The sequence below is a fragment of the Leptidea sinapis genome, chromosome 10 (assembly GCF_905404315.1).
Source record: "Leptidea sinapis chromosome 10, ilLepSina1.1, whole genome shotgun sequence".
Taxonomy (NCBI): domain Eukaryota; kingdom Metazoa; phylum Arthropoda; class Insecta; order Lepidoptera; family Pieridae; genus Leptidea; species Leptidea sinapis.
The window spans coordinates 5,527,286-5,546,945 of record NC_066274.1 but is presented as its reverse complement, the minus strand read 5'-3'; the positions used below and the strand labels follow the sequence as shown (position 1 = coordinate 5,546,945).

Sequence of the window (19,660 nt, the reverse complement as noted above, 5' to 3'; positions counted from 1 at the left end):
AAAAAAAATTGCGTGTGTACAAAGTACACATGTCAGAAGTGAAACCTGCATTGTGCATGAACCTCTAAACTGCATATGAAGTCCTGGTACATGTTGCTAGGATTACACATGATTTCAACCATATTTATGTGTATATACATAAGAATATATTAAGGTATACCTACTCGCGTCATACATAAAAATAAAATAGTATGCATATTTCTGTCTCGTTCTTTGCCGGCTTCATCCTACACATTTTTATATTTATGTCTCTTACCTGTCGTTTTTCCGTTGCATCCGGTTTGAAATCACAACGATTCTAAAGAAGTTTCACTTCAATAACAATTATCTTAAATTAAAATTTGGTACAGCTACGTTTAAGTTAAGGTAGTTATTTGAATTTATATTAAAGTTTCAAATTAAATTTGGTATTTATGTTGTGGGTAGATTATTATATTGCGCAATTTATAACAGGAATAGAATGTACTGTACAATTTTTCTGTCTCATTATAGAAAAAGCATTCCAGCAACTGAAAGAAGTGAAAAAGTACAACTATCTGCTGGGAATGTCAATGTGGATGTTGACAAAGGAAAAAAAAGATGAATTGCTCAAGCAGAGGGACCAGAAACTTTCAGAACTGGATGCTTTAAAGTAAGTATTGTTTTCTTATAATTTATTTTGACACTTTGCACACCCCTACTTTTAGCCGGACATGAAATAGAGTTACATTAAGAAGAATTAAAATATGATGAAGATTATAAAAAAATTATTACCTATTGGTTATTGTTTCACAAATGAGATCGGCAACACTAAGGGAACCAATGGGTAATCACATATTCAAATTCTAATATTTTTATTCAAAATAAGTTTTAAAATCACTTATTGTACGTCAAAATCTACCCATTCGAAAATTTACGCCTCACCTATACGGTCATGCATTATAAGTCTCTGTAACTTTCATGAATACATTTTATTCTTATTATAATCGGCCTGTCAGGTCGTGTACACGTGTATGGGTAGAATACCGTCTAGTCTACTTAGTCTTTCCAAAAGATTGGAATACTCCGCTAATAATACTGCTAATCTACTGTTGGGAAGTCTCGATCTAAACATAAAAATACTCTTTGTTCAAAATCACTTCCACGAATTCCTTTTGATTTAGCATTACATTTAATTTACTGAAACTATCATATATTCTGAAAAAGTAGGGCCACATGAAGAAATAGATTGATAATTTTAAGAGTAAGTCAATAATTAATGTTCCTCTAGTATATTGTGAAAGGCAAAGATTCGCGTTGTCGCGACTCGTATAGGCGAGCATGTTCATAATATAATTTAACATTTTTGTTTTGTCATGCCAAAGATTGTCAATGAATGTATGAAATGAATGGCAATCACCGAAATTCTGTTTACTTACGGCTGTTCCCAATATACCATCTATAGATAGAGATAAATTACTAACTTCTACTGTCAGTAATTAGCTGTCAATAATCTGAAGCTGTCCCAATATACCCGATAAGTCATTCTTATCGCCTTATATTGGGACACATGAATTGCAATTTCCATACAAACTTCTATCGCCGGTAAGCTATACGTCTTCCCATTGACAGACAGCGTGTACGGATAAGGTGAGTTACCGTGGATAAATTTATTGGGATAGAAAAGTCAACGATAGTTTTATCTCAAGTAGGCCACAACCGGACATAGATTGAATATTATTTTTTTTTAGCTATAACTAAGATAATTTATACGTCTAGATAAAGTTACGATTTGTATGTCACTTTTTATTTGTACGTCTAGATAGAGCCTCTTGCTGCCAGACAACCGATGAAAACAGGCCAGTTTTATTACTCTAAATTACATCTTACACTCGCGATTTCTATGTCACTTTGTGTTAGTGTACGTGCATTGCTCAAAATAGAGATTAAGAGTTAACCCCAATTTTTTCCACGTTTACACAGCTGTCACAATCTATCTAGACGTAAAAATCACAATATTAATGGTCAGACAGAAACATTCCGATTGCGATAGTTCCCAATACTTAATTTAGAGTGTGTCGTGTCAATTAAGCAACTGTTGTGTGATATGACAGAAAGAAGACTGAGACAATGCTGTGGCAGGAGGATCTTGATGTGTTCCTGGTGCGGCTCGATGAACTGGAAGAGAAGGAGCGCCAAGAGGAGGCCACGGTCAACAGGAAGACATCAAAGGCTATGGTAAATTAAAAATGCCGACTAAGACATACAAATGCATCGTTCTTTATGCAATTAATAATAAAAATCTCGCAATACGAATATCTATTCTAGGTCATATGAGGCCATGAGAGTCATAGCGGCGTAACTAAATATTTTACAATAAGTACGAATGTTATGACTTCAATATGACAGTTTGGGTTATATTTCACCGGGACACCACGGTGGCGCAGCCAGTCGCCGCTACCAACAAAATGTATACAGCTCTATAGAGAGTTACTCAACTGGTGTCTGTTTGGTTACGTAACCAATTTAGGGGCGCCACTAGCTCTGCCGCATGCAGAGAATGTTACTGGTCGCGACACCACTAATTACTATAGAGCTGTATGGCGTCTGAGCCAGTGACGCTCTCACCTCATTATGTTTTTTGATTGCGTTTGTTAATTGCATATGATGGATAATATTGTTACAGAAATGTAAATGAAAAGTAGATCATCATTTTAGGAAAATTCATTGATGATTCCGATAGAGATTTAAAAATGGCGGCTAAATAAGGATGGACCCACCAACCACTGTTTCTTTTTCTCCCTTTCTTTTCCTACTTATATACAGCGGTAGTGCTATCTTTTCGAGGTCTTGGTAGTTTACGGACATTGGCAACCGGTCGTGCCACTGTGGTGTCTTGGTGAAATATAGTCCTTAAATTTAATCTATGATAGAGCCTTATATTTTGTTATGGATGAGGGGGGCAAATAAACTTCTATGCAAGACACCTGATGGTATGTGATTTCCTGTAACACCAGAGGACTCACAAGATGTTTGGCGACCTCATGATGCATTGAACAAACATACTTAGAACTCGAAGACCGAAAACACATTGGTATGTGACGGGGGAGGATTGAACCGGGGGCTCTGTAGTGAGAGCCAATTGTTATATCTAATGACTAATTATTTAACTAACTTAGAAATTATAAATTTTTTATATAGTTTTTTTTTTAAAAAAACTAAGTTTGCTCTGGTACTCATGGCCTGATGGTTCTACCAACCGTTATCATTTTCATGAAAATAGTTGAACTGACATTGACTGGCCAGATATTGGTTGGTGGCAGTTATAACTTGCGCCTTAATGCATCTAATACAACATTTAAACTTGCTTTTCTTTCCTTTTCACCATGCCCTCACAGATGGACAGGTTCAAGGTAAATATTGAATTAAATTCTAAAAGATATTATTGATCATTTAACTTGAAATGGATAAATTTTAATACATGAGGTACATTGTACAAGGTACATAGCTTATACCGCCTATAGACGAAAATTTTATCTTAAATTGTAATTTATATTATATTAATTCTTTTGATTTAAAATTTATCAAAGCTTCCTTCGGATATAACTTACAGATTAACTCAGGTGTGAGTTGGAAACAATAATATTTAAATAAATAAAATCATAACTAAAAGAAATACAATTTTTTTTATTTTTTACATTGACGTACAATAAAAAACTAGACTCACAATCACGCTCAAAAATTGTCTCAAGCAAAACTCTGCCTACGCGTCTATTAGGCAGAGTTTTCGATCAGTAGTGTTGTGTGTTGTTCCGACCGCGCTTTGAATACAACGCCACGCAATGTCAAAGTGATCAGATAAAATCTGTCCAAATAACAGCATATTAAAACTTAAAAGGATTAAGTATCAAAATCAGTTAAGTGTTCTTTTAAATTAACAAAATTGTGTAACTAAATTGACGTTTTTAATAATTTCAATTGCTTAAACAAAATGTCTTGCCTCGTGTTCGCGTCCGTCTCTCACGTGAGTTAGTTTTACTGCCTGACTTGAACATTACTGTCACCAAATAAGGTGTTAATTTGAATGAATATTTTAATATTAACTGTATTAGTTAATGTATACGTATATGCAACGCCGCTCGGACTATTTTGACCACCTTTTAATAGGCGATTGGGAGTGTAGTCGTTTTTACGTTAATTATTTTTTAGTACACCTTTTATTTCATCATTGTATGGAAAAAATACGTCAAGGTTACTGTGGATCCTATAAATACCTACATCTCTTTTATCCTGGGCTCAATCACTTGTAAATAAAATGATAAAATGGATATTTTTTGTACTAATTCTCATATTACCAAAGGCTTGTCAAATTTATAAAATAGCATAACCCTCTTACGGAGAGAACAATACACATTGATCTTAATATTTATTTTTTAAGTCGAATCACTGATGCTTGCATACAAATGCTTGACGATAACAAAATCCAAATTTGAATATTTCAGGCGGCCAATAAGAAGAACAGAAAATCCCTGATGGACATTGTACCTTCAGAAAATGGTAGACGAATTGAGCCAAAGATATCTGAGGACATCATCAAGAGGATACAGGCCGCTGAGAAAGCCAAGATCAAGAAGGAAGTGAAGAAGGAGTATGATCCGGTTAGTTACCTTTACTACACTATAATATATTGGGGGATAGAAGCTTACTTAGACCACCTATGAATTTTATTTAAAAAATATTGCCAAGGCTTTTTTAAATATCCAAATTAAATTGTTGCTGTGGTGAACAAAATAAGTAAATAATAATTGTAGTAATTAAACCTTGGATATTCAGTGCCTTATTGAAATTTTTCTATAATTCACTAGAAATCTAGAATTCTGTAGTCTTATAGAGACATAAGTCTCTCTGTCAATGATCTCCCTTTTAATTGTTTATTGGACTATAGGATGACCCGACGGCGATCAGTTCCTCCTCAGCAGAAAAGAAACCAAAGGGTCGCGTAAAGAAAGAGAAGGTGGAGAAGGAGAAACCAGACAAGGGTGAGAAGGGCGGCCTCAAGCAGACCAAGTTAACATTTAAGAAGGAACCCAAAAAGGTATGCCACTACGTACATATATACCACATATTTATGAAATGGAACACATTATAGTAAGTATTCTATTGACACGGTTTTTTCTATTAAAAAAATTATTAAGGTTAAATAATAACATTACCTTGTACGGTTGTATTTAGGTGACACTCATTTGTTGCTTCATTCCGGGGTATCTGTGGTAATTATTGAGGGATATATTTATTGTTTTTGGAATTAGAGGACAAATGAGCGAATATGTGACCTAATGGTAAATTATCACCATATCCCATGATCTTGCAAACACAGGAATCGCAGTAGTTTTTAGGTGGATTCGCTTTCTGGAGGTATTTATGTTGTTTGTTATTGCTGTCACTGTCTCGGCAATTTTGAGGGTAGAGACTAGTTTATCGTTGCGCGTACATTTTTAGACTTCAAAAAAGGAGGAGGTTCTCAATTCGTTTTTTTCGGGTAGTATGCATCATAACACATACCAACCAAGTGCTGAAAGGGGAGTGGCTTGAAATGTCCGCGTGGGTTTGGCTCTTTAACAATTTATTTTTATGTTCTTTGAGAATGAATGAATGATTCTACTTTGAGGATATTTATGATTTAAAAAATATATTCATATTCCTTGTTGCTTACACAGAAGATAACAATGAGCGGCAGCAGTTCGGGTGAACTGTCGGGCTCCGACGTGGAGCTGCCGACTGAGCCTCCCGCGCCCCGCGAGCGACAGGCGGCGCGCCGGGCTGCCACCAAGGTATATATATATTACAGAAGATAACAATGAGCGGCAGCAGTTCGGGTGAACTGTCGGGCTCCGACGTGGAGCTGCCGACTGAGCCTCCCGCGGCGCGCCGGGCTGCCACCAAGGTATATATATATTACAGAAGATAACAATGAGCGGCAGCAGTTCGGGTGAACTGTCGGGCTCCGACGTGGAGCTGCCGACTGAGCCTCCCGCGGCGCGCCGGGCTGCCACCAAGGTATATATATATTACAGAAGATAACAATGAGCGGCAGCAGTTCGGGTGAACTGTCGGGCTCCGACGTGGAGCTGCCGACTGAGCCTCCCGCGCCCCGCGAGCGACAGGCGGCGCGCCGGGCTGCCACCAAGGTATATATATATTACAGAAGATAACAATGAGCGGCAGCAGTTCGGGTGAACTGTCGGGCTCCGACGTGGAGCTGCCGACTGAGCCTCCCGCGGCGCGCCGGGCTGCCACCAAGGTATATATATATTACAGAAGATAACAATGAGCGGCAGCAGTTCGGGTGAACTGTCGGGCTCCGACGTGGAGCTGCCGACTGAGCCTCCCGCGGCGCGCCGGGCTGCCACCAAGGTATATATATATTACAGAAGATAACAATGAGCGGCAGCAGTTCGGGTGAACTGTCGGGCTCCGACGTGGAGCTGCCGACTGAGCCTCCCGCGGCGCGCCGGGCTGCCACCAAGGTATATATATATTACAGAAGATAACAATGAGCGGCAGCAGTTCGGGTGAACTGTCGGGCTCCGACGTGGAGCTGCCGACTGAGCCTCCCGCGGCGCGCCGGGCTGCCACCAAGGTATATATATATTACAGAAGATAACAATGAGCGGCAGCAGTTCGGGTGAACTGTCGGGCTCCGACGTGGAGCTGCCGACTGAGCCTCCCGCGGCGCGCCGGGCTGCCACCAAGGTATATATATATTACAGAAGATAACAATGAGCGGCAGCAGTTCGGGTGAACTGTCGGGCTCCGACGTGGAGCTGCCGACTGAGCCTCCCGCGGCGCGCCGGGCTGCCACCAAGGTATATATATATTACAGAAGATAACAATGAGCGGCAGCAGTTCGGGTGAACTGTCGGGCTCCGACGTGGAGCTGCCGACTGAGCCTCCCGCGGCGCGCCGGGCTGCCACCAAGGTATATATATATTACAGAAGATAACAATGAGCGGCAGCAGTTCGGGTGAACTGTCGGGCTCCGACGTGGAGCTGCCGACTGAGCCTCCCGCGCCCCGCGAGCGACAGGCGGCGCGCCGGGCTGCCACCAAGGTATATATATATTACAGAAGATAACAATGAGCGGCAGCAGTTCGGGTGAACTGTCGGGCTCCGACGTGGAGCTGCCGACTGAGCCTCCCGCGGCGCGCCGGGCTGCCACCAAGGTATATATATATTACAGAAGATAACAATGAGCGGCAGCAGTTCGGGTGAACTGTCGGGCTCCGACGTGGAGCTGCCGACTGAGCCTCCCGCGGCGCGCCGGGCTGCCACCAAGGTATATATATATTACAGAAGATAACAATGAGCGGCAGCAGTTCGGGTGAACTGTCGGGCTCCGACGTGGAGCTGCCGACTGAGCCTCCCGCGCCCCGCGAGCGACAGGCGGCGCGCCGGGCTGCCACCAAGGTATATATATATTACAGAAGATAACAATGAGCGGCAGCAGTTCGGGTGAACTGTCGGGCTCCGACGTGGAGCTGCCGACTGAGCCTCCCGCGGCGCGCCGGGCTGCCACCAAGGTATATATATATTACAGAAGATAACAATGAGCGGCAGCAGTTCGGGTGAACTGTCGGGCTCCGACGTGGAGCTGCCGACTGAGCCTCCCGCGGCGCGCCGGGCTGCCACCAAGGTATATATATATTACAGAAGATAACAATGAGCGGCAGCAGTTCGGGTGAACTGTCGGGCTCCGACGTGGAGCTGCCGACTGAGCCTCCCGCGGCGCGCCGGGCTGCCACCAAGGTATATATATATTACAGAAGATAACAATGAGCGGCAGCAGTTCGGGTGAACTGTCGGGCTCCGACGTGGAGCTGCCGACTGAGCCTCCCGCGGCGCGCCGGGCTGCCACCAAGGTATATATATATTACAGAAGATAACAATGAGCGGCAGCAGTTCGGGTGAACTGTCGGGCTCCGACGTGGAGCTGCCGACTGAGCCTCCCGCGGCGCGCCGGGCTGCCACCAAGGTATATATATATTACAGAAGATAACAATGAGCGGCAGCAGTTCGGGTGAACTGTCGGGCTCCGACGTGGAGCTGCCGACTGAGCCTCCCGCGGCGCGCCGGGCTGCCACCAAGGTATATATATATTACAGAAGATAACAATGAGCGGCAGCAGTTCGGGTGAACTGTCGGGCTCCGACGTGGAGCTGCCGACTGAGCCTCCCGCGGCGCGCCGGGCTGCCACCAAGGTATATATATATTACAGAAGATAACAATGAGCGGCAGCAGTTCGGGTGAACTGTCGGGCTCCGACGTGGAGCTGCCGACTGAGCCTCCCGCGCCCCGCGAGCGACAGGCGGCGCGCCGGGCTGCCACCAAGGTATATATATATTACAGAAGATAACAATGAGCGGCAGCAGTTCGGGTGAACTGTCGGGCTCCGACGTGGAGCTGCCGACTGAGCCTCCCGCGGCGCGCCGGGCTGCCACCAAGGTATATATATATTACAGAAGATAACAATGAGCGGCAGCAGTTCGGGTGAACTGTCGGGCTCCGACGTGGAGCTGCCGACTGAGCCTCCCGCGGCGCGCCGGGCTGCCACCAAGGTATATATATATTACAGAAGATAACAATGAGCGGCAGCAGTTCGGGTGAACTGTCGGGCTCCGACGTGGAGCTGCCGACTGAGCCTCCCGCGGCGCGCCGGGCTGCCACCAAGGTATATATATATTACAGAAGATAACAATGAGCGGCAGCAGTTCGGGTGAACTGTCGGGCTCCGACGTGGAGCTGCCGACTGACCCTCCCGCGCCCCGCGAGCGACAGGCGGCGCGCCGGGCTGCCACCAAGGTATATATATATTACAGAAGATAACAATGAGCGGCAGCAGTTCGGGTGAACTGTCGGGCTCCGACGTGGAGCTGCCGACTGAGCCTCCCGCGGCGCGCCGGGCTGCCACCAAGGTATATATATATTACAGAAGATAACAATGAGCGGCAGCAGTTCGGGTGAACTGTCGGGCTCCGACGTGGAGCTGCCGACTGAGCCTCCCGCGGCGCGCCGGGCTGCCACCAAGGTATATATATATTACAGAAGATAACAATGAGCGGCAGCAGTTCGGGTGAACTGTCGGGCTCCGACGTGGAGCTGCCGACTGAGCCTCCCGCGGCGCGCCGGGCTGCCACCAAGGTATATATATATTACAGAAGATAACAATGAGCGGCAGCAGTTCGGGTGAACTGTCGGGCTCCGACGTGGAGCTGCCGACTGAGCCTCCCGCGGCGCGCCGGGCTGCCACCAAGGTATATATATATTACAGAAGATAACAATGAGCGGCAGCAGTTCGGGTGAACTGTCGGGCTCCGACGTGGAGCTGCCGACTGAGCCTCCCGCGGCGCGCCGGGCTGCCACCAAGGTATATATATATTACAGAAGATAACAATGAGCGGCAGCAGTTCGGGTGAACTGTCGGGCTCCGACGTGGAGCTGCCGACTGAGCCTCCCGCGGCGCGCCGGGCTGCCACCAAGGTATATATATATTACAGAAGATAACAATGAGCGGCAGCAGTTCGGGTGAACTGTCGGGCTCCGACGTGGAGCTGCCGACTGAGCCTCCCGCGGCGCGCCGGGCTGCCACCAAGGTATATATATATTACAGAAGATAACAATGAGCGGCAGCAGTTCGGGTGAACTGTCGGGCTCCGACGTGGAGCTGCCGACTGAGCCTCCCGCGGCGCGCCGGGCTGCCACCAAGGTATATATATATTACAGAAGATAACAATGAGCGGCAGCAGTTCGGGTGAACTGTCGGGCTGATACTGGAGTGCTCCAGACCAGAAATGACAGCAATGGTCCATATGTGGCCGGACCTGCGCTTTGTAGAGCGCTAGAACGCTAACGCCCAGCTTCTACGAAGCCAATTTGGCTTTGCCCTCCAGATGACCATGGCATTGGCAATATTAGTGTATTTGTGCCCGCGAGTGTGTGTGTAAATTAAGATCAGTCCTAACATGACTAATCCAAGGTCATTATAGGCTCTTCTTCGGGAAACATAAGTCATAACTGTAGTGTTAATTCTAGTAACAACAAAAGCCCTTATAATTATAAAATAAATATGAATTTAATTTGTTCTCCAAGCATATTCTAAATAAGCATGCAATCAACTGTTTTTTTTATATTTATTATTTAATTATATAATAAAAAAAGCAGTGTGTGCTAAGCTTTGCTTTACGATCACACTGCAAAAGTGAAAATTACATCTAGCCGAGTTTAATAATAGGATACAAACAATACAATACAATAATAATACAATAATAGGAAACAACTATATTCAACACTACTATGGTTCAAGCGAGACTCAATATAGTCCGACAACTTCGTGCGCGACATCATCGAGCCGACTTCATCTATGCTAAATAAAACATAAGTAACTTTTCACTTGTTTAACAGGTGCAGAAATACAAGGATTCAGAGGAGTCCGCGTCAGATTCCGAACCCGAGCTTCTGGACAACAACCTGCAGGGCGGAGACAACGACGAGCCACAACGTGCCATGTCGCTCAGCGAGTCCGACGAAGACGACTTCAACGTTAAGAAGAACAAGAATAAGAAGCCCGCCGAAATGGATTCTGGTGGGTCCTCGTTTATATTGCGACTGTCTCATCAAATAAACATATCATTGTTACATTGGATAGTCTGTGGTTCCTGCAATCACCAATTGCAGGAACTACAGACATACCTCTTTTAAGGGCGTATCTGCAAAAAGTATTGTTCATTTTTAAAGTGAAAACTTCTTTAACCGTGTTGGTCACTTTTTGGTGGAGGAAAATCTCATCTGATCGCGTGACCGACATGCTGTGTCGGTACCGACTAGTTTCGGACCATTCGGTACCGACACTGATCAAACGTGAGTAAAGCCGGATTAATAAAAAATTTAATAATGACTCACGAAAGTTTTAATAATAAATAAATATATATATTTATTTATTTTCGTTCGACACTTTTTGGATGGATGAAATCTCGTGAGTTTGCGTCACCGAAATACTTATAGCAGTTAGTATGTAGCTTAACAGATGATATATATAACAGTAATACTTTGTATATCTTATAAGTGAAACTGAATGGATTTAGTGAAAAGTTCTATGTGTATATACTATGTATTATGGAAATTGTGTTTTTGTTTGATTAATATATTATTGAAAAAAAAAAGATTTTAAAAATAAATTGAAATTAATAATTTATTTGTTTTTAAACATTATGAAATTTCAAATATGAATACTAAAAGTTCTAAGTTTTCACTTCTATCGGCAGTCTCTACAATTGCTACTATTTTTTTCTCTGTTTTTTTCTCTGACCGTTATATCTTTTATCTGGTATTGGAGTGAAAATTACAATTATCATTACCAAAAGGCTTAGGCACGCCTAAATAATTTCAATCTATTTTGAATATAACCCTTAGTCTCAGTTTCTCATCATCGTTCGTTAGAAGTCACTGTCACATGGATGAACTAACAACAAGTAAGGCAATCTGAAATCAAGAACTGTAATTAATTTTCGCATAAATCCAAACTTTTAAAGTTAAATGTGTTATTAAACGTTCGCGGTCTTCGCACCAAGACTAATGAAGTTTACCATCAAATATTACAACATGACTTTGAAGTTCTTGCTCTAACCGAAACATGGTTAAATTCTCATGTTAGCGACGGAGAAGTTGTAGATTCTAGATATAATATCTATCGACGTCATCGAAGACAAAACAAAAAGAAAGACGGTGGTGGAGTACTTTTGGCTGTTTCTAAAAGCATAATGTCTTATCGCGTTTCAAGTTGGGAAACAGACAGTGAAGATATATGGGTAGTTATGCAGACATACATTAATAACCAGCCTGTGAAAATAACCATATGTGTAGTCTATTTACCCCCACCCGTGACTGTGAATTCTCTTACCCACTTTATAGATTCTTTTGATACCGTAATAAGTAGTGTTGATAATATTATTTTACTAGGAGATTTTAATTTGAACTTTATCACATGGACTTCAAATTCGGACAATAGCTACTTGACTCCTACTAATTATCATTGGTCTTTAGGCTATAAGTTAATAGATTTTATCTCTTGTAATGATTTGCATCAGTTTAATGGTGTGGTAAATAGTCGCAATAATATTCTAGACTTAATAATTAGCAACATAGTTAATATTAATGTAATGCAAGCAACTTTTAGTATAAGTAAAACAGATTCCTACCATCCAAGTCTGGAAATTTCCCTAAACTTTGCAAATAACACGAATTATCTTAAACACAAAATAAATATAAGACACAATTTTTATAAGGCAGACTACGTTGAAATAAATAGGAAATTGAAACAAATTAATTGGCAAGATGTGTTTGACTCTGACGATGATCTAAATTGCATGGTAGCTGGATTTTATGATAAGGTTAATGAAGTAATAGAGGAATGTGTTCCGAAATATTTTAACAATAATAAATCAAAATTTCCTCCATGGATGTCGAAGTCCTTGATTAAGTGCCTCCGAGAGAAACATAAAATTCGTAGAAAGTATCAAAAATATAAAAACCCACGTAATTTCTTAGAATATCAAACAATTAGATCTCAATGCCAAAAACTGTATCAAAAATGTTTTGAAGAGTACAGAACAAAAATAGAAACCAATATATGTAAAAACCCAAATTCATTTTGGAATTACATAAAACACAAACGTAAAATGAACTCGACAATACCATCCAATATGATTCTAGCGGATTCATCTGCATCAGGGGGTGAGGAAATTGCAAACCTTTTTGTAACTCATTTTAAATCTGTTTTTTCTGAACCTGCTCTTAAATATACGCTTGATTATATACCATCTTGCAGCAACACCTTAAGCAATGTACATTTCTATGAAACAGACATACTTAAGTCAATAAGAAGTCTTGACTCTACTAAAGAATCCGGTCCAGATAAACTACCACCACTATTTATTAAACGTTGCGCTACATCGTTGACACTCCCATTATTGATGATTTTCAACAAATCTTTATCCAAAGGGGTTTTCCCGGAACAATGGAAGAGTGCACGAATTATCCCAATATACAAAAAAGTTTCGAGGAATGATATCATTAATTATCGACCAATTGCTATTCAAAGCTGCTGCTCCAAATTATTCGAAAAGCTTGTTGTTCCGCATCTTACTAGACAGGTGGTTAGTCAATCTATTACATCGGATCAACATGGCTTCACAAAAGGTCGCTCAATTCATACCAATATGGTACTCTTTATATCTGATCTTTCCAGGCATGTGGACTACGGTAAACAAAGCGACGTCATATATACAGATTTTTCTAACACGTTTGATAAAGTGAACCATCAAGTCCTAATAAAAAACTAGCCAGTTACGGATTACATGGAGCTCTTTTAAATTGGTTTGAATCATATCTTAATCAGAGGCCTCAAGTAGTTTCAATAAATGGATATGACTCGAATACTATTATTGCTACGTCAGGTGTTCCACAAGGATCGCATCTTGGACCGATTTTATTCACTATATTTATTAATGACATAACTAATCATATCCATTACAGTCAAGCTTCCCTGTTTGCCGATGACCTAAATATATAAAGAGTAATTAGTAATAATAGTGATTGTAATTTAATTCAGTCTGACCTTAATAACATACAGTTATGGTGTTATAATAATAATATGGTGTTTAACACAAAAAAATGTCATGTGATGAGGTTCACCAAGAAAACCATTCCTAATGTATATATTTATTACATAAATAACTCTGAGCTCGAGAAGGTGTTTGAAACAAAGGACCTCGGAATTATCGTGGATTCAAAATTAAACGAGATTTACTAAATATTTAGCATACAGTGCTCAGGGTATATCCCACAGAAGCTCTTATAGTGACAGATGTAAATTTTATAAGTTGAACACCCTTTATGACCGACGTAATAATTTAGATTTGGTTTTCTTATATAAATTAATAAATGGTATTATTTATTGTCCTAAATTATTAGAAGCTGTTAAAATATACGTCCCTCACAACATGCCTCGTAAAGGTAATTCGTGTATTTTTGATATACCATGCTATCGAACAAACTTAGGCTCATTTTCACCAGTACCACGACTGCTTAGGCAGTACAATGAAATAAATAAAGAAATAGTGAACATAGACATATTTTCCAATAGTCTACAAGAATATAAACGTAATCTTCGGAAACTTAACAATAAATAAAAAACACTCGGTATTTATACAAATAAATAATTTTTTTTTTTCCTTTTATATGTAATAATTAAACTTATGTAACTTAAAGTCTATAATCAACTTTAAATTGCTATTAAATTTTATTTTAAATTATATTGGTAATTAGTTAATAGTTAGTAATAATAAGTATGTAATAATTAATAATAGTCACAGCAGCAACTGTGAATGTTGTGTACATCTATTATTGGTACTCGCATCAGAAATGTAATTTCCTAGATAGTGTTATATGTAATTGTTATGTTATGTGTGTACTGTTGATGTACCTTTTAATAAATAAATATGTTATGATATTTCTTATTTGTAATTCTATTTTTAATTGTATGGTAATCTCGCATAATATCTGCTCTTTCTATTTATGTATGAACTACCAACAGAATTACATAATTATGATATGTTAACATAAAACTAGTCATAGGTGCTAGGATACATATAATTTATTATATTCATAGTCAGCTACAGCATGTACATAAGTCATGTCTAAATAAAGTTGTGTAAATGAAAGGTATAAGAAATAAAAATATAAGAATTAAAAAATACTTATCTAAAAATCTGTTTGACATTCTCCGCTGCAGAATCGAGCATTTTAATTTATCTTTATATTTCATGATATTGTGCTGAACAGATCAATGGGCTTATCCCATTATTCCCAGAAAACCAAACGCGTGCTACTGATTTCGTGTACATGACACCAGACACGCCTAAGTACGCGTACCGATTCGCAATTTCACGACCCGTCACGATCGCAAACGGTGCGGGCATATTGTGGCGGCGACTCCACTTACTTACCAAACGACATGGTTACAGTTGGCTACTGGTTGAATTGCGTAACTATGTATGTTTATTAAATGTTTGGCTATGTGACACACGTTAGCATATGCTCTACCTCGATTGTGTGGTTTCCAAATAATTGTCTCCCACCCACAACCACTCGCAAGGAACGAACTCTCTAAACTTAAACATAAATTATTACTATTTAATTTAAAGTAAATTTTCACAAATTTAATGAATTTTCCAACAGATTGTTTATTCGACTCGTTAATAGAAGAGGCGAAAAAAGAAAGTCCTCCAGCTAAACCACCCGCAGAAACCCAAACAGTATTATCCAGTGACGATGAACCACCATCACCCGAAAAGAAACCCGCAAAGAGAAAACTAATGACTGTGGATAAAAGTGAGAAAGAGAGGGCCAAGAAAAAACTTAAAACTGCTGTCAGTGTGGATTCTGATGATGACAGTATATTTGATACAAGAAAGGTTTGTTTGATTTAACCTCTTTTTATAATAGTACAAACAGTAGATACAGATTTTTTCTTAAAAGTAAGCAACTTGCATGTATATGTAATAATGAAAAGAACTTCATAAGTGTTTCAAGCGTTATGTGTTTACAAATGCTAAGAATGTTAAAAATGTTGTTTTAGAAATCTCAAAAGTTAAACATTTGAAAAAGATTCAGAGAGGCTTCTCGATTTAGTTACAAATTTTAAGGCGCTATAGTCCGTAAAAGTAACATTTTTAAAAATCTACTTAAAATACTTCTACAAATACTACGGTTCCAATTTTTTGACATGTTTATCTTCATTTCTTTATCTAAATTATCGCTGTTTCGAAAACACGATTACGAAAAAATATCTCGATAGATTTATTTTTTGAAAAATAGTCTTTTTTATTTGAATTGTTTATATTATCATAAAACTATGATAGGTATAAACATAAAACTTATTTTATTCGATAGTTTATTAGTATTTATAAGTTTTCACTGTGGGATTTATCAATACGCTTTGTGAATTATTTTATACTATTTTTTTTCGTAATAAACCAAACGCGACGCCTTGGTTGCATGCAAGCCAGCAGTACGCCCGTGACCACTGTCAAGGAAGGTACTGTGTTCGTGTCTCTCGGGCTCACATTACGTAAGATTTTAGCAAACAAGTACAAAGCGGGAATCATAGTAAACAAATAATGATGATGCGACAGCGTATTTGTTGAAATATATAGGTAAATGTAAGTCGGAAAGTACTAAAATAAAATTTACGTAATATTATTTTGAATATTATGCCACGCGGAATTTTTGTATATATGTACTTTAGAGAAGTTAGATAAATCCAAGATGACCGCCGCACAAAATTATGATTTCAGCAATATGGATATCGTGTCCGAGGTTCTCGAGGGTGCAGATATCGATTTTGTGATCATTTTTGAAATCCAAGATAGCCGCCGCACCAAAATGATGATTTCAGCAATGGATATCGTGTCCGAGGTTCTCGAGGATGCAGAGAACGATTTTGGGATCATTTTTGAAATCCATGATGGCCGCCGCACAAAATTATGATTTCAGCAATATGGATATCGTGTCCGAGGTTCTCGAGGGTGCAGGGAACGATTGTGTGATCATATTTGAAATCCAAGATGGCCGCCGCAAAAAATTATGATTTCAGCAATATAGATGTCGTGTCCGAGGTTCTCGAGGGTGCAGAGAACGATTCCGTGATCATTTTTGAATTCAATGATGGCCGCCGCTCATAATTATAATTTCAGCAATATGGATATCGTGTCCGAGGTTCTCGAGGGTGCAGAGAACGATTCTGTGATCATTTTTGAATTCAAAGATGGCCGCCGCTCATAATTATAATTTCAATCATAATTATAATTTCAATCATAATTATGAGCGGCGGCCATCTTTGAATTTAAAAATGATCACAGAATCGTTCTCTGCACCCTCGAGAACCTCGGACACGATATCCAAATTATAATGAGCGGCGGCCATCATTGAATTCAAAAATGATCACGGAATCGTTCTCTGCACCCTCGAGAACCTTGGACACGATATTCATATTGCTGAAATCATAATTAAGTGCGGCGGCCATCTTGGAATTCAAAAATGATCCCAAATTAAGTCTCTGCATCTTCGAGAATCTCGGATACGATATCCATAATGTTGTAATCATAATTTTGCGCGTAATATAACATTTCTCTCATACGTCGATAAAAAAGATTTACTTCAAAAATGCATAAAAAATATTATTACAATAATTCCGTACTGTAGCACAACTGTAAGTTTTACGCGGTCTTTCTGGGTCGGCGGTCATTGACCCGCATCGCTCGGTTCGTTCTCAGCCATGCCCGACGCCCGTGTCCATGCGTACCTATCGAATCTAACGTTCGCGCAATTTTTACCTAAAGTGTTGGGAAAACCTCGCCTTAACTGCTCTAGAATGTATTATGGGTTATGTACACGTCATACGTCCAATGAACTTTATAATCACGAGGCGACTGAAATTGTAAGCGCGTTTTTGGAAGTTATCTATATAAGCTAATATTTTAATCTACCCTCTTTCTCGAATTAATCAATAGGTACCACCTAATTATAATGTTATCGGTGCTTGTAGTGTTAATTAAACCTGAGGATAATTTTTCAGACGAAGAAGACCACAAAAGCACCTGCGAAAAAGACAAAGAAGACGAAGAAGATGTCGAGTGATGAGGACAGCGATGTTGAGATATCGGGGTCACCGCCCGCGCCCGCTCGTAGCGCCCCCCGCGCCCGCAAGCCAGTGTACAACTTCAGCGACGGATCTGACAGCGAGTAGGGCGTTACTGTGAGTATGGATCCTTTTTATATAAGCAGTCTGTTGCTTTAACCCTTCGCGATCGAATCCCTCTAAGATTCAATTCCGTTGATTTCCGAGTGATTTTAGCGCGCGACTATCGCGCGCGAAAGTGTTTATATGCGTATCTTTTTATGTGTAGCAAAAGAATGCTATAAGCAGGATTGTTAGGATAATTTCAGTGAATGTTTGATAATACTATAAGACTATGCATAAATTATTCATATTGTGTGTTATTTTATTTTACACACATGACACAAACTTGAAATACCGTAATGAGCATTATGAAAGAAAAAAGATCGTTTTACCTATTAGTATTTATGGGTTTATAATCAACTTTATTTGTGCTTTTAAAACAAAACACACTACTACACTACTAAAATATACAAGATTTCAGTGGCGCGCCAAAATCATTATTCAAGGGATCACTTTTTTAAATATTTATCTTGTACGATGGTACAGAATCTGAATTAATTTCCTAAAATACCTCTGTTTCAGGTACGGCCGTGTACATGAGAAGCTAGTATTATTTATTGTAAATAGTCTTCGTTTAAGTTTAGACAATTTCCGCGTTAGACAAAACCGGACTTTTATAAAATGCGAATCTTGGACACTTTGTGCAACCAGTGATAGAACATGATATTATTATTGTTAACATACTGACATTACACTTGTTTGACACGAGTGTTTCTTTAGTTAAAGTTATCTAAACTTATTTTTTTTTATTAGATGTATAAAAGTTTTATATTTTCAAAAGTATCGCGATTCTAACAATCTTTCAATTATTATTCTCATGAATTGTATAATGTATAATATATATTATTACTATTGATAAATTTTTATTCTTTTCAAACAAGTATTTTTAATTATTTTTTGTTACTTTTTCTATGTTCAATCTAAATATATCTATTGAAGATACATATTATGTAGTGTTATATTTTTGTTATCATGCATAAGATTATAAGAACATTTGTGTATCAATGCCCTTTTTCTTATTGTATTTCATTTCATTTCAATTAAATATAAGTTATTTTCTTCAATTTTAATCTGGTTGGATGACTTTAAATGCGAATAATTTATGTAATGTAAGTATACTGTGTAGATACATGATATGCGGGGAGAAAATGATTTTTTTTTAATTTTGATAATAATATTACAATTAGTAATATAAATCACCAATACTGTATAAAGTTTTCAAGGAAAACCAATAAATTATATTTTCATAGAATTTTGTGTTTTGAATGCAATTCCTTATTTTTTTTCAGTTTATAGTTTTCTAATACGGAAAATGGTTAAGGAAAATCAAGTCCACACCTATGTATGAACATTTACATATTATATAATATATAGGAGTATGCTAGAGACCTCAATTCGAGAGATATAATACTCCTACTCTACACACAATAAAATTGGAGTGCCTGTTTGTAATATTGAATTAACCAGTAATTTTTTACTACATGTATATGAATATAATATATATGAATAAATATATACATATACCAAAATAACATTTTATATAATTTTTATCTGTCTGTCTGTTTGTTCCGGCTAATCTCTGAAATGGCTGGACCGATTTTGACGGGACTTTTATTGGCAGGTAGCTGATGTAATATGGAGTAACTTAGGCTACGTTTATTTTACAAAAATAAAGTAATGTTGCAATGTCCTAGAAACGATCTAACCTAAAAATTATTTATATGGCAAAATAACGTTTTCCGGGTCAGCTAGTCTATAATGTATTTACTTAATTTTAAAACTTATGATTTTCATTTATCCGAAAAGAATTTCAGGATGCTTCCTGTTAGCCCTGTACCAATATTATTT

The 19,660-nt window shown here is 39.1% G+C and overlaps 1 protein-coding gene across 7 annotated transcripts in view; it reads left to right on the top strand.

The window, feature by feature from the left end:
* LOC126966402 (DNA topoisomerase 2) overlaps window positions 1–19,064 on the top strand; it is a 31,676-nt gene extending 12,612 nt beyond the window's left edge. The window contains exons 11-20 of one of the 7 annotated variants that reach the window (XM_050810409.1): window positions 493–631; window positions 2,073–2,196; window positions 3,357–3,371; window positions 4,461–4,616; window positions 4,904–5,053; window positions 8,234–8,347; window positions 10,417–10,597; window positions 15,250–15,485; window positions 17,648–17,827; window positions 18,335–19,064. In XM_050810409.1, coding sequence (XP_050666366.1) covers window positions 493–631; window positions 2,073–2,196; window positions 3,357–3,371; window positions 4,461–4,616; window positions 4,904–5,053; window positions 8,234–8,347; window positions 10,417–10,597; window positions 15,250–15,485; window positions 17,648–17,818 — 1,286 coding nt within the window. In that variant the 3' untranslated portion in view covers window positions 17,819–17,827; window positions 18,335–19,064. Of the gene's footprint in view, window positions 1–492; window positions 632–2,072; window positions 2,197–3,356; window positions 3,372–4,460; window positions 4,617–4,903; window positions 5,054–5,675; window positions 5,790–6,032; window positions 6,147–6,954; window positions 7,069–7,311; window positions 7,426–8,233; window positions 8,348–9,738; window positions 9,799–10,416; window positions 10,598–15,249; window positions 15,486–17,647; window positions 17,828–18,334 lie in introns of those variants that run through there. The other 6 variants (XM_050810408.1, XM_050810407.1, XM_050810406.1 and 3 more) reach the window with 6 other exon arrangements.
* The last annotated feature ends 596 nt before the right edge of the window (window positions 19,065–19,660 follow it).